The sequence below is a fragment of the Triturus cristatus genome, chromosome 2_1 (genome assembly GCF_964204655.1).
Source record: "Triturus cristatus chromosome 2_1, aTriCri1.1, whole genome shotgun sequence".
Classification (NCBI taxonomy): Eukaryota; Metazoa; Chordata; class Amphibia; order Caudata; family Salamandridae; genus Triturus; species Triturus cristatus.
Genome location: NC_140581.1, coordinates 547,203,151 through 547,217,037, shown reverse-complemented (window position 1 = coordinate 547,217,037; position 13,887 = coordinate 547,203,151). Strand labels below are relative to the sequence as shown.

Below are 13,887 nucleotides of genomic sequence, written 5' to 3'. Positions count from 1 at the left end.
AAACCCAACGGTCTGAAGTAATCAATTTCCAATCTTGTAGAAAGTGGGACAACCGACCCCCTACAGGACCAACATGTTCTAAGATAGGGGATCTAGAACTGCTTTCCCGAGGCACCAACGGTGGCGGGGGAGAAGAGGAGGAGGAGGACTGCTGCCGAGCGGCTCCCCTAAGACAGCCCCTACTTTTACCCCTGTACGATTTGTACAAAGGATTCTGCTGCTGGCTCCGTTGAGGCTGTTGGCGGCCACGAAAGGAAGCGGCCCTTCCAAATCCACGATACTGCTTGTAGCCGTATCCTTTAGACTGCGTTTGAAGGCCCAGTCGCTCTGCTATCCTTAAAGCATTGTAAGGCAGTCAGCTTTAGTGCCAAACAGTATCGAACCAATCCGGATGACCTCAGCCAAGCTTGTCTTCTTGTTGCTACAGAAGACCCCATTATACAAGCCACAGAGTCAGCCGTGTCCAGACCTGATTGTATAACTTGACAGGCCGCAGCCTGAGAGTCAGAAACAGCCTCCAGGAAATTATACCGGTCATCCTCAGGCAACTTTGGAGCTAGCTGCTTGACAGAGTCCATCAGAGCAATACCTTCCAAGTAGACAGGTAGCATTAGTGGACTTTAATGCTATACTTGCAGAAGAAAATACCTTCATTGCCGCTTGCTCCATTTTTTTAGAATCCCTGGTATGGTAGGGAATGAACCAGAAGATTGTTTTGAGCAAGAAGCCTGGACCACCAAGCTTTCAGGTGACGGATGTGAAGAAAGAAATGCCGGATCCTCAGGAGCTGGCCTGTACCTTCTTGCAATGGACCTGGAAACTGCTGGAGCAGTCAAGGATTTTTGCCAGACTTCCAAAATAGGCTCTGTAAAGGCCTCATTGAAGGACAGTAGAGGCTCAGAAACTGCAGAAGATGTATTTAGAACCTCAGTCAGGATGTTAGATTTTACCTCAGCTGAAGGTAACTGCAGATCAAGTAACTTAGCTGCTTTTCTTATTACAACATGATAAGGAGCAATAGCCTGTAATACCCCAGCCTTCGGGGATGAAAGATCATACTCAGGGGAAGTATACAATCCACTGGCCTCCTGTAAACCTTCAAACTCATCCACAGATTCGACAATTTCTCCTTCCTCCTGTTCCTGTCTATATTCCTCCTCTTCGAGCAGCCTCTGCGCATCCCTCCTAGAGCGCTGCTTCAGAATCGGCGTCGCCAGTGACGACGGCTTCGGCGTCAATGGAGAACCTTCATCTTCAAAGCTCAGCGTTGATCGAATCCGAGGCGGCGCCGACTCGACAGCCGAAGAGGTCCGAGGAACCAGAGTGGAAGACCTCGGCGCTGGAAAATGCCAAGCCAGAGTCGCCGGCAAGAATGGCACGAAGGGCACCTGGGCATACTGGTGAGGTACACCCAAATTAAAGTCCAAAGGAGCCACGGGGCCCGAAGGCGCACCAGATGGATTAGAGGCCCTGGCAAACATGCCAAACATCGCATTTAAAAAATGCATAGGGTCCATTCTAGGACCAGGAAAAGGAGGATATGGCTCCGTCCCTTCCTGAACAGGTATCACCTGAGGCTGATCTGGAACTTTTGGAGCCGGTATAGATGGCGCCAGCACAGGTGAAGCCACACGAACTGGAGACGACTCCCTGGGCGTCAGAAACTTACTGGGAGCCGGAGAACCTTTAGGCGTCGAAGAGCCCCTCGACGCCGGCAACATCGGAGCCAGAGATTGAACCGGTGTCGCCCGTGGAGAAGGAGTAGGAGATGGAGACACAAACTCTTTCCTTTGAAGCCGCTTAGCTAGAGGTGACCTCGAAGCCTTGTTCTTTGACGAACGGCGCCAAGAACCATGCCTCTTATTCGACTTCTTGTGTTTTCTCGACTTCGAAGTGTGAGAAGACGACGACTTTGCACGCTTTCGACCCCTCTTCTCCTTTTTGGCTTTGGCCATAGAGTTTAGCCTCACGTTCTTTAAGGGTTTTCGGATTCATCTTCCTGCAGCTTCGACACCCATCGACATCGTGATTGGAAGATAAGCACCAAAGGCAATCATCATGGGCATCAGTGATCAACATGTGACCACCACACTCCCTGCAGGGCTTGAATCCGGACTTTTTAGAAGTAGCCATCTGAAATCTTCAAGGAACCAAAGTAATCACCATAGAAAATTGAGAGTACTTAGAAAAACCGTTACGCGTCTATGGCGCAGAAAAAAGGGAACGGACGTCAGCACGCCGACGGGTCCTCTTATGGCTTCAATGACGTCATACGGAGTCGCGAGCGGAGCAGTGCTACTATGACGGCCTCGTCGACGTGGGAGAGCTAGGAAAGAATTTCCGCGGAATGCTGGCCCAGGGGGTATTCAAAAGGTGAGGAATCCACAGGCATAAGTATCCATCAGAAAGGTACTTTACAAGGTTGGTCCCTGTATCCGATCGCAGTCGGCCTGAACTTTTGGATTGGACCCAGTCTAGTGCGACCAGATAGGCGCTTTATGCTTTTAAGGACTACATTTCAGTTTATTCTTTTAACTTCATTACTCCGGTCATAACTATTGGATGTTTGTCATTTTTGTCTTGTTTTGTACATTAAAGTAAGCTTTGTCTAACCAGGAAGGTTATGTTTTTGAGTGGTGTTTTCACTGTTTTACTGTTTTCAGTGTTGCACAAATACTTTCAACATTGCCTTTTAAGTTGAACCTGAATACTTTATGGCAAGCTACCTGCCGGTGAGCACTGGTTAATTTAGGGTGTGTATCTGACTTACCCTGACTGGGATTGTGGTTCCTGCTTGGACAAGGTACATACCGTGGCTAACCAGAAATCCATTATCTAACACCAAGGATAAGCCCAATGCTTCTTGTTTACTTCTAATGGTGGTATGGTAGATAGCTAAACTTGGAGGGGGGGGGGGGGGGGGGGATGAACTCCAACTCGGCTGAGGTGTCGAGCCCATTGGCCTCCGCCAGCTCTATAAACTCCTCATGTATTTTCACAGGGATCTCCAGGATTATCATAGTCCAAATCTGTACCAAAGAGGTCATATATGGAGTCGTTTTTCTCCTTTTAATGTTGTTCTTCCAGGAGGTACTGTGTCATTCTCCTGGACCTGAATGTGCTCCAAAAGCTGTAAAATTGAATGAGCTTGCTGACGCCAATGGCATCAAGGCTAAATCCGGGGTCAATGGCGGCGAAGACTTGGCCGGAGCCAGAGTCTACGCCATCGAGAGCACCAATGGAGCTAACAGCACCAGTGACAGTGGCATGAAAGATGCGAATAGCGCCATGGAATAACCTGCCAGCAGAAAACTGAAGGGCAAGCAAAGGAACCCATGGTCCAGACGGGGTCTACAGGGGACCACTGCCCACCTTACCACCTCATGCATGGCATTCAGGTATATTGCTGGATCCAAACCGGGTGCAGGGATACTTCTGCATCCTGGTCACTGGAGTCAGGGCTTGGCCCAGGACCATGGATGACACTACCGAAGATGGCTGCATTACAGAAGCTCCATAGACAAACCTGAGAGGTAGAGAAACTCCCCAGAGACTTGCCTCTCTTTCTCTTATGTTTACGGTGGGGAGATATCAACATTGATGACCCCGATCCCTCATCCTTGACCGAGGCCTCGTCTGCATCTGCCCTACCTGTCATTCTTGGATCAAACCATAAAAAGTTTACTCTCCCTCTTTTTAATGGCCTTCATATGCATACTCTGGCACGACTTGCAGGTCTGAGAGTCAAGACTGAGCTTAGACACTAGAATCTCTCCTTATTGGTTGGACTTTGGGTCTTTTCAAATAAGCAGATTGTGCTAATAAAGTAATACTGGTAGAAGACTGGTTGTATTCTCATGCTATTAGTGTAATGTTACCGTAGAACTCAGTCAAACAATGGGGGACGATTCAAGCATTCCAATCTATGAAAGATACAATGCTGTAGAATCACTACCTCTCTTTCCCAGACTGGAATAACTAACTGTAACGTGACTCGCTATTGTGTACAACTATATTCCTCACATGGGGCAAAACATTTTCACATGATCCATGGTGTTAGCACCCTGTTCATTGGAGAACCTGTCTTTCATGGGATATTGCACATCGTCAAAAACAGCTGTGACGCTTTAGTGTATGTACAAAGTTAGTTCCTAAAAAGAATAGTTCAAGCAAAAACCACACATAGGGTAGTGTTTTTCATATTATTTTTGTTCCTCCTTTGAGATCTTGCATGTCAATCCCTCGTAAATCATGGTGCATGTGCACTTTTTCTTTTCTTTCCTTAACACACTTATCTGGTCTTTCCTTTTCCCACTAAATGCACCTCAACCTATTCCCTTCCTATTTCACATTGTATATTTCTTGAACAGCGAGGAAAATGTTGACTTTGATTTCATAAGGTAATCATCACCTGTTCTGCGGCAATGGAATACTGTTGTCATTGAGGTAGTCAATGTCATTTACTACGGATGTCCCTAGGCCGCAACACTAACACACTCCAACATTATTCCTTTAGGGAACTCCACTGTCCCAGAGGAATGGGATCAAGCAGTCAAGGTACTCTCCAGAAGGCAGCAGGGTTCAGATACAGTGTAATACAGTAAAGAACACTCTATATCATAAATGTCCAGTTGGCAGTTTAAAAAAACACAACTATCAGCATCAGGTAGCTACTGAGAACAGTTAACAGCAATATGCATATAAAAAACCCAAAAGGAGGTTGTTTCTTCTGCTCACATTCAACCACTACTCCTCTTCTAATATCTAGGGGGATATGCTGCAAGGTGTTCAGAAAGCACTCCCTTCATTGGTCGACTACCACTCAATGGCACACCTGTCCTCTAATTGTAACACACATTTCCACCACAAGGGTATTTCATAGCCAAACAGAAATTCATGAGTGATACACCTACAGTACAGCACTGCACCTTGGTCTATTAGTTCAATTATCATCAATATCAGGGACTCATGCATTCTCAAAGATTTCCTTTAATACCAATTCGAAGTCTATATTCAACCTCTCCACCTTACCAGATTACTACAGTTGACATGAAAGGTGCAAATGTTTGGCAATGATCCCAGAGCCCCAGTTAACTCATAAAACAGTTCAGGAAGAGATTCTTTGTGTCTGATCACTCAAGGAAGTAGAATCTAATGCAAACAGCACCTTGCTCATGACTAAGGCAAAGTCTCTCTTAAAAGCAAGTTTTCATATCTACTCAGAAAAATAACCTAAATGTGCATAATTATTGCCTTTATCTGTCTATAGTGTACATGTGCAGAATGGCATGGCATATTTTGGGGGGATTACTTCTGTAGTTACTGAAGCTGATCATGCCCAAGACAAGGGTAAACAGCAGGACAGGATTATTTTATAATGCTATTTATTATTCCTCCTTGGATGTGCCCAGACTCCTTGGGCATAAGGCATGAACATCTCTTTCCATTTCTTTGGAATCTCTCTCAGCTATGGACTGTCTGTGGTCCTTCTCAACACTTCCCTTTGCTGAGCCTCGATTTTCCATAAAAGGTATGCCCAAACAAAATAGATTAAAAAGGTATTCCATTCAAGGTAAACTTTACTGGTCCGTAGCAGCTCTTTCTCCCTACAAATCCAGCTGCCATTGACTCAGGCAAGGATCATACAGCAACATTTTCTACATTATAAATTCCAATTCTGCAGCATATACTGCATAAAACACAGCCCTTTCCTGAACATGGAATCTAACAAGAAATAGCCAGCAAGTAACAAGTAGAAAGAAAATGGAATGCACAAAGTAAAATGTAAAAGAAAACACAAAAGTTATATATGTGACATAAGACATAAAATGTAAATGACAGATACTATGGGGATTAAATGATAAACTATAAACTTCTTTTTGCAAAATGTATTCTTTCAGAATTCATTATTTGAATCAATTTCCTCTTAGACCCACAATTTGTCACCACAGTTCTTTCAAATCTTTCACCTCCCACTCTCTATCTACTTGTACCGTTACAATTCTGACTTTAGTCCATAAAGAAATGCCCTTTAAAGGTCACTTTTTACCCACTTTACTGGCCCCCATAGGCTTAGACTAAACAGACGTTCCTTTTACACCCACATGAAATGTCTTATTGACACAACATCTTCTCTCGCACTGTGCAATTCTTGTACTTGGTTTCTTTTAAACTCTTTCTTTAAACCTCTTCATATCAATCATTTCATACATATCATCCTTATACACTCATAACTTTGTTATCGTTTTGCTTCCTTTCATTACTTTCATGGACCGCATCTAGTAGTGTGTGCTATGCTTTTACATGACCTTAACATTTCTTTCATCACATCCTCTCATAGTAATTTGTGAACATTCAGCAAATGTAAGCTGTTTTTGAGCTATTTGTTCATTCCACAATTCCATATGCAGGAGATTACATAAGGACGTCCTCCAGTGTTTGATGTTTCTTTCCTCGAAAAGTGTAAAGCTGTACTCAACTATTATACACCAAAAGTTCAGGATGACCCTATGAAAAATATTCCATATAAACCTCAATGCAGTGAGCTCCCCAACATAATCCACCTCTACTGCCCCACACGAGAGGGAGGACAACTGCTCTAGATAAGAAAATTAATGGCCACTCAATAGAATTCTAGAGCATCACTTGGGGAAAAGTATTACATTTGACATCACCGATATGTGCATACTACTACACAGAGTTCTTTGGAGAAGTTGACAGTCACTCTAATGTGCGACGCAGAAAGGGTCGGTGTGACACCGCTTAAGGGGCTCATAAAATGTTCTGGGTACAACTGGTCAGCGGACTCCACATTTGCTCTCTGGAATAGAGAAATTAGTTGAGTAGAGGTTACCTTGAACATAAAGCATGTGTGTGTGGGACTTGTTGGTCAACTCTGCTTCAATAGACAGGCAAACACTGCAAGCAGACATGGATTCCTTATATTCCACGTTGGGCCAAGAACAGTTGGTGGTTGATTCCTTCCATGATATGTCCATGGACTTATCCAGAATGGCAGCACTTTGCAATTAAGGTGTTGTGTGGAAGGTGAATATATTGACCACAGATGTAATACCATTGTAACACTGAAGGGTGCATAGGCCCAATTACAACACCAACTGCAGAGAGGATGGGGAGGCATCCTTTTTCCACTACTGCATAACTCATACCTGATGCACCTGGGAAGTAAAATCATCACTGATGCTTTAGAGAGGTAAAATGGAATAGGCACAAGAACAAATGAACTATACTACCATTGAGTTCACACAAGAGAAATTAGGTTGTATTGTTCTGGCAGCAGCCTTTTCGGTACCGGTGTGGCTTAGCAAACCAGCAGCAATTTTCAGAAAATGCCAATCAGGATTTTTGAAAGATTTTGGGGGAATCTTTTGGTGATTCCACACATCAACAAATCTTGTTGCAGACTGCTTAATCAAAAATTACTGTATGCCTGCTGCACTAATCTGAGACATATGGTTGTGTTCTTGTTCCTTTCCAGGAGGCCATTTCTGGGACTCCATCTTGGTATTGCCAGCGAATACACTTTCAGTGGTGACATTTAGCAATACTGTGAAGACCCAAACTAAGCATCGGTCTATCGGTATCACCAGATGTTCCTTGAATCACTAATCAACTTGTCATCCAGATGTGCGTATTGGCATCCTATACAAGAAGGGCTAAACCATGAACTCATTTTATAACTCTATTGAATAGTTTGTGTCACAAGCTCTCCCTGCATCTGCTGATTACTGTATTTGCAACCTTTTTGGTCTTGTGAACAATGTTACCTAACCTATTCACATATGTACAATTCTGATTTAAAGGCTAATTAAATCAACAATATATTAAATACAAACAAATAACTATGCAAATTAACTTCTCATTAACCACTCCGAATTATCGTTTTCCATTATATCTATTACATAAAAAATGAGAGATGAGACGTAAATATAGTTTTGCAACATATATTACGTTCACTGGTGAGAGTAAAATCACAACATTTTTTTTAATGATAACATGTAAACAACTGAAGGAAATAGGGTGGGTTAATTAAAAAGCTCCACAGACTAATGCAATACAAAACTTGTGCAGAGACTTAAACACTTAGCTCATAAACAATAATGAAACAAAAAGTAAAGGCACATACTCGAAAAAGAAATCTTCGGACCATACAGGGTTCTGCCCTTCCCTGGCATGTGTTTTCGCTACAGGTAAGCTGTTCAAGTAGATGTTACAATATGGACTAGTAAAGTGTTTTACTGGGAGCTTGTGTGCTTCTTCAACGTGTAATGACAGACTGCTAACCTAAGAGGTAAAAAAACATTTTATGAGCGCAAACATTTCTTACTAAATACTTGTTCTCTCTTATTTCACACAAAGAGAAAATAGCGATGTACAAATTTTATACAGCATATAAATCATATATTTACGTGTTTGGGTACTTTTACAGTAAAATGATTTAGTGCCTATAAAAATTCATACTTCACAGGCAGAAGAGGTTATCTCAAAGATACACTTGAAAGATGGATTCAATCCAGGAGGGCTAGATTAAATTACATTTTCTTTCCTCCAGCTAGACAACCAAAAACCTCTTGACAAATCCTTACCAATTCCTTTTTTTTAATTAGCAACTTCATGACAAAAGCTAAGCAAAACCTAAACATTCTAAATGCAAGCAAAGCCTACTGCATGAGCAGCTTTAACGATTTTAGCTAAAGAACTGCCTACTGTATCAGTGGTCAAATCCTGAAAAGATGAAAATTCTGACTGCAGTTGAGGCTCATTGCTTGCTTTACTTTTCTGGAAAGAGCTTCAAAAATGTATCTTCTACAGACAATATGTATGTTAAAGAAAGGAAAGAACTTCCCTCTCAAAAATAATAAATACATCTCAAATGACTTACCTTTGGTACTGCAGAAGTAACTTGTTCTTCTGAAAGGTACTCATTTATTTATTTATTTTGTGTTTTATAGAACGCAACCGTGACCTGTTAGGGTACCAGAGCGCTTTACAGGGCTAACACGTTGTATACAAGTATGAATTAGTAAAAGAAAAAAAAAAATACTATAAGTAGGAGTAGATACGTGAAACATTTGGGAAATAACAGGGTGTATACAATATTCAGATCATAATGCATAAAAATGCAGCAAATACATTTGTGGGAGTACAAGGTCAGTACAAGATGGATAGCAGCCAGTCAGTCCAAACTCTAGCGGCAACAAAAATAAGCAAAGCAACTGAGCGGTGTGTGCAATGCATGATTTATGGGGAAACTTCCCCATTAGGAAGGTTTTGGATTCCTTTTTAAATATTGACAGAGAGGGAATTTTTCTGATGAAAGACGGCAGCGAGTTCCAGATTCTTGGTGCGGCCCCAGAGAAAGCACAATTGTTAGTTGTTTCCTTTCAGAACCGGGGTGGCAGGAGCACAAAGTCTCTGGCGGACCAGGAGTTTCTGGCTCCTCTAGAAACCGTGATTTTCTGGGCGAGATATGCTGGGTATTTTGTGTGTATTGCTTTGTGAGTGATACATGCCAGTTTGAGTTGGATTCTGGCTTCAAAATGTAGCCAGTTCAGCGCCTTCAGATGCGGTGATATGTGGTCGAATTGTGTTGTGCCAGTTAAGAGTCTGGCAGCGGCGTTTTAGGGGGGCTGTGGAAATCTTGGGCAGGCCTGAAAGGATTGAGCATCCGTATTCGATTCTGGAGATAACTAATACCTGGACTACCATTTTTAGGTCCGAGGCATCAAGGAAAGCTTTTCGTTTTCTCAGGTAGCTCAGGTGAAACCTGGCAGTTTTAGCCATCAAGTTGATGTGGTCTCGCATATTCAGGTTGCTCTCTAGGATTATTCCAAGAGATTTGGCAGGTTCCACTATGGTCGGTGTGCACTTTAGTGCTGTGATCGACTTGGTCCATTCCCGGATGTCAGTGTTACTTTTAGGGGGATTACTAGAAGGAACTCCGTTTTTTGTGCATTTAGTTTGAGCTGGTTGCAGGCGAGCCATTGAACAGTCCGCTTTAGGGCCTCATTCAAAGAGTAGATATCCTCTAGAGATGAGATTTTGATGTAGATCTGGGTATCATCTGCATACATGTGTAAGGAGATGTTTGGAGGTACGTAGTAAGTCAGCTAACAGTTCAAGACAGAGATTGAAGATGGTTGAGGAAAGAGTTGATCCTTGGGGGACTCCGATCGTTATCAGGGAAGGAACAGATAGATTACTGTTGACTAAGAATCTCTGGGTGCGCTTCCGGAGGAAGGATCTAAACCATTCAAGAACGGTTCTCCTTACTCCCATCCTGAATTCTAGGTGTCCAGGTAGTTTCTCGTGGTGGATTGTGTCGAATGCAGAGGATAAATCCAGTAGAATTAGGAGACATGTTTTGCCTTGGTCAAGGGCTTGGAGAGAATCATCCACAATATGGTGAATAGTAGTTTCCGTGCTGTGCCCAGGCCTGAACCCGGATTGGAATTCTTCTAGCAGATTAAAGTTGGTGATATGTTGGCTCAGTTGAAGTTGCACACATTTTTCCAGAGCTTTTGCTAGAAGTGGGATATTGGTCTGAAATTGTCTGGAGTAGTAGGATTCAAGGTGAATTTTTTAAAGATGGGACCGACTTGACCGGCTTTTAGAGAGTCCGGTATGGACCCCGTAGTAGGGAAGCATTGATTATTGTAGTCCAAATTGGAATGATAAATTGGGAGGTCGCAGCCAAGCAGCTGGAGGGGAGTGGGTCATTAAAGTGGTTATTCAGATTTAAGGAGGATAGAATTTTCGAGATGGAATGGTTGTCATATAACTTGAAGTTGGACCAGTGCACTTGGTTTTTGGGTGTTGTCTAGTGGGGTGGGGGAGGTGGGGGGGGTAGAGATGGGACCCAGTAGGAAGAGGTCAGATGTTGGAGGCGGAATTAAGTTCTTTTCCTAGGGAGGACATTTTGGCTGTAAAGGAGGAGAACTCCTCACAGGTTATTGGGGATTTTGAGGTTTCTTTGGAAGTTTTAGCCAGTTTGTTAGATTGGTGTTTGACGATTTCAAAGAGCTTACAAGGTCTGTTCTTAGCATTTTCCAGTTCTGATCTAAATAACACTTTTTTTTAATTTGAGGATGATCCTGTTGTAAGCATTTCTGGTCTGTCGGAAAAGTTTTAGTTGGGAGGCTGAGGGGTGCTGTCTCCAGGTTCTGTTAGCCGGAGTGTCCTCCTTTCATTGTTGAGGGAACCGTTGAACCACGGGTCTTTGTCTTTAACTCTGTATCTTTTTAGCTTTAGCGGTGCAAGATCATCAATTATGTCAGACATAGTCGAGTTGTAGTGTTCTGTAAGGTGGTTGACCTTAGAGAGATTTGGGGGGAAAGAAGGTCATTCTTGCAACATGCAGCCAGCTTCTTGAGATCTAGGCTCTTTGTGTCCCTGAGGCAGCGTTTTGGTTCCACAGTTTGCGCTGGCTTTGTCTTGTGGGTGCCAGGCAATAGGAAGGTAATAGCGTGGTGGTCAGACCACTCGCATGGATCTATTGAGTTAAGCCTGACCGCCGTTGCCTTAGCAATGATCCAATCCAGTGTGGCGCCTTTCGTGTGAGTTGGTAATGTGCAGGCTTGAGTAAGTGATTGGTCAGCAAGGAAGTCTTTGAGGGCGCTAACCTGAGGGTCATTGAAGTCATTCCAGTGCAGATTAAAGTCTCCGAGGAAAATGTCATTGGGGTGGGGGGAAACCTTAGCTGTAATGATTTCCATGAGGTGGTCGATGAAGGTGTCATTCTTGCCTGGGGGTAGTAGAAGATGTGCAGTTTGCACAACTGGGTAGCGTTGTTACATATGGAGAGTGCTAGATATTCGCAGGAGTCGTGGGGTCAGTGTGAAGTTTATTGACGAGGATGTCTGAGCGGTAAATGCAAGCAATGCCTCCCCCTTTTTATATAATTGTCTGTCAAGCCTTACGATGCTATAATTTGAAGGGACCAATAAATCTAGGTAAGGTGCCGATGATTCATTGAGCCATGATTCGGTAAGGATTGCTACTTCAAATTTCTGGTTCAGGATGAGAGCGGCGATATCGGAGGCATACTTTTCTGCTGATCGGCAGTTAATTAGGAGGCCGGAGACAGGAGGGTCGGTGCATGTCTTGTGAGTTAGGGAGGATAAGGGGACTTACGCTAAGTTGTTGCTGTTTACTCCTCTGTTACGGAGAGTTGATGGTCTATTAGAGTTGATTGCAACCGTGTGAATTAAGCATTCATCTTTCTTCTCTGAAGGACTGGGGGCCTCACAAGAGGACTTATAGGATAAGAGGAGGGATTGAATTTCGTCCTCCAAGAGGTAGTTGAGATGCTTGCGAGAGCGAAGGTGTCTGAAGGCTAGCGGCAAGGGTAGAAGGAAGGGCTAGGTGAGTGGGGAAGAACTGAGTTCTGGGAGAGCTTGATATTCGAGATAAATTGTTTGGTGAGGTAAGGATGCTTTTCAGTTCAAGAACGGAGTTATGGATGCTCTGAGCTATGTTGGTTGCTCTGAGGTTCAAAGTTTCAAGTCCAGAGTTTCAAGGTCCATAACTGGAGATTCCTTTAGAACAGATACCAAAGCAATACCTAGGAAAGAATGTATGTACAGAAATCCATGCGTAGCCTAGCTGATATAAAGAACAGGTTCTCCTCATGCCGATGCCATTGTAGCAGCCTTTGCCCAGATGGAATAGGGGCTCAAGCCATAGAGGGCTGCTAGATACACTTTCCTCTTTTGGACCTGAGAATCTGAAGAAGAGATGATCTTTCTACATGATGATTTTTCATCTGGTCGATGTAAAAGTTCTACGCCCTCTTTGGATTAAGACAATGGAGCCTATCCTCCCCTTTCAGAGGATGAGATGAGGCATAAAATGCAGGCAAGAGAATTGACTGGTCAACATGGAAGTTCATAATGATCTTAAAAAGGAAACCCGCTGGGTCCTCAACACAAGGAAGTGCGGGGTGGTTAAACCAAAAGCGCATGCCAACAATGTTGATAAGGAAGACTGTTTCAGCATTTAAAGCCTGAAGGGACAGCTGTGAATAGGCTCAAGAGACACGCACATAAGGAAAGGCCAGCTTAAGGTCATACTGTGACATCAAATTGGTTTGGGAAGAAACATATTTCAAAACTTTATTAAAACACATAACTGGTGACTTAAACAAGGATAGATGACCCGGTAACAACAGAAAGGCTGACAGGGAAGTGGGTAACCTTTCACTGTGCCTACTGCAAGTCGTTGCTGGTCTAAGGAGAGAACAAACAAAAGAACACTGGAAAGTTTGCTTATAAGTAGTTTCGGGAACCACACCATTCAACACATTTGTCCCCAACACACAGTATAGATGGACTTTGAGGACAGCGTCTGGCAGCAAGTTTAACGTCCACCACCTTGATCTGCAATTTAAACGCAATTAACTATCGCTGTTTAATCTCCACATATGAAGAGCTAAGTTGTGGAGATGAGGATGCAAGACCCTGCTCTACAGCTAAGACAAGAGGTCCTTCTGAAACAAAAGCTATGATCAATAGGCAAATGCACAGGCTCAGAAGCTCTGGGTACCACACTCTACTGGCCCAGTCCGGCAATCAAGGTGACTTGGGCCAGGTCTTTGCTGACCGTCAGATCCTGAGGCAGGAGAGGTATCGGTTAGAAGTTGTCCATTGCTACATTTCAGGTAGAAAGTCTACTAACAAGTGTCCTACAGTAAACAATGTACAAAATGGCTGATATGGCACATTCCTGACAATGCCAAATAAATCTAGCTAGGACTTCCACCCAGTGTTGGAAGACATCCTGCACCACCTTGGGATCTTCAAGACACCTGCTCATTTTGTCCGATGTGGCATTCAGGGATCTGATCAGGTGATGGGCGATCTTGAAGAT

General features: G+C 43.4%; 1 protein-coding gene across 2 annotated transcripts in view; it reads right to left on the bottom strand.

The window, feature by feature from the left end:
- Positions 1-13,887, bottom strand: part of RASA1 (RAS p21 protein activator 1) — a 1,052,852-nt gene that overhangs the window by 674,556 nt on the left and 364,409 nt on the right. For both annotated transcript variants that reach the window (XM_085632428.1, XM_085632429.1), the window contains exon 14: positions 8,147-8,304. In XM_085632428.1, the coding sequence (XP_085488554.1) occupies positions 8,147-8,304 (158 nt within the window). The remainder of the gene's footprint in view (positions 1-8,146; positions 8,305-13,887) is intronic.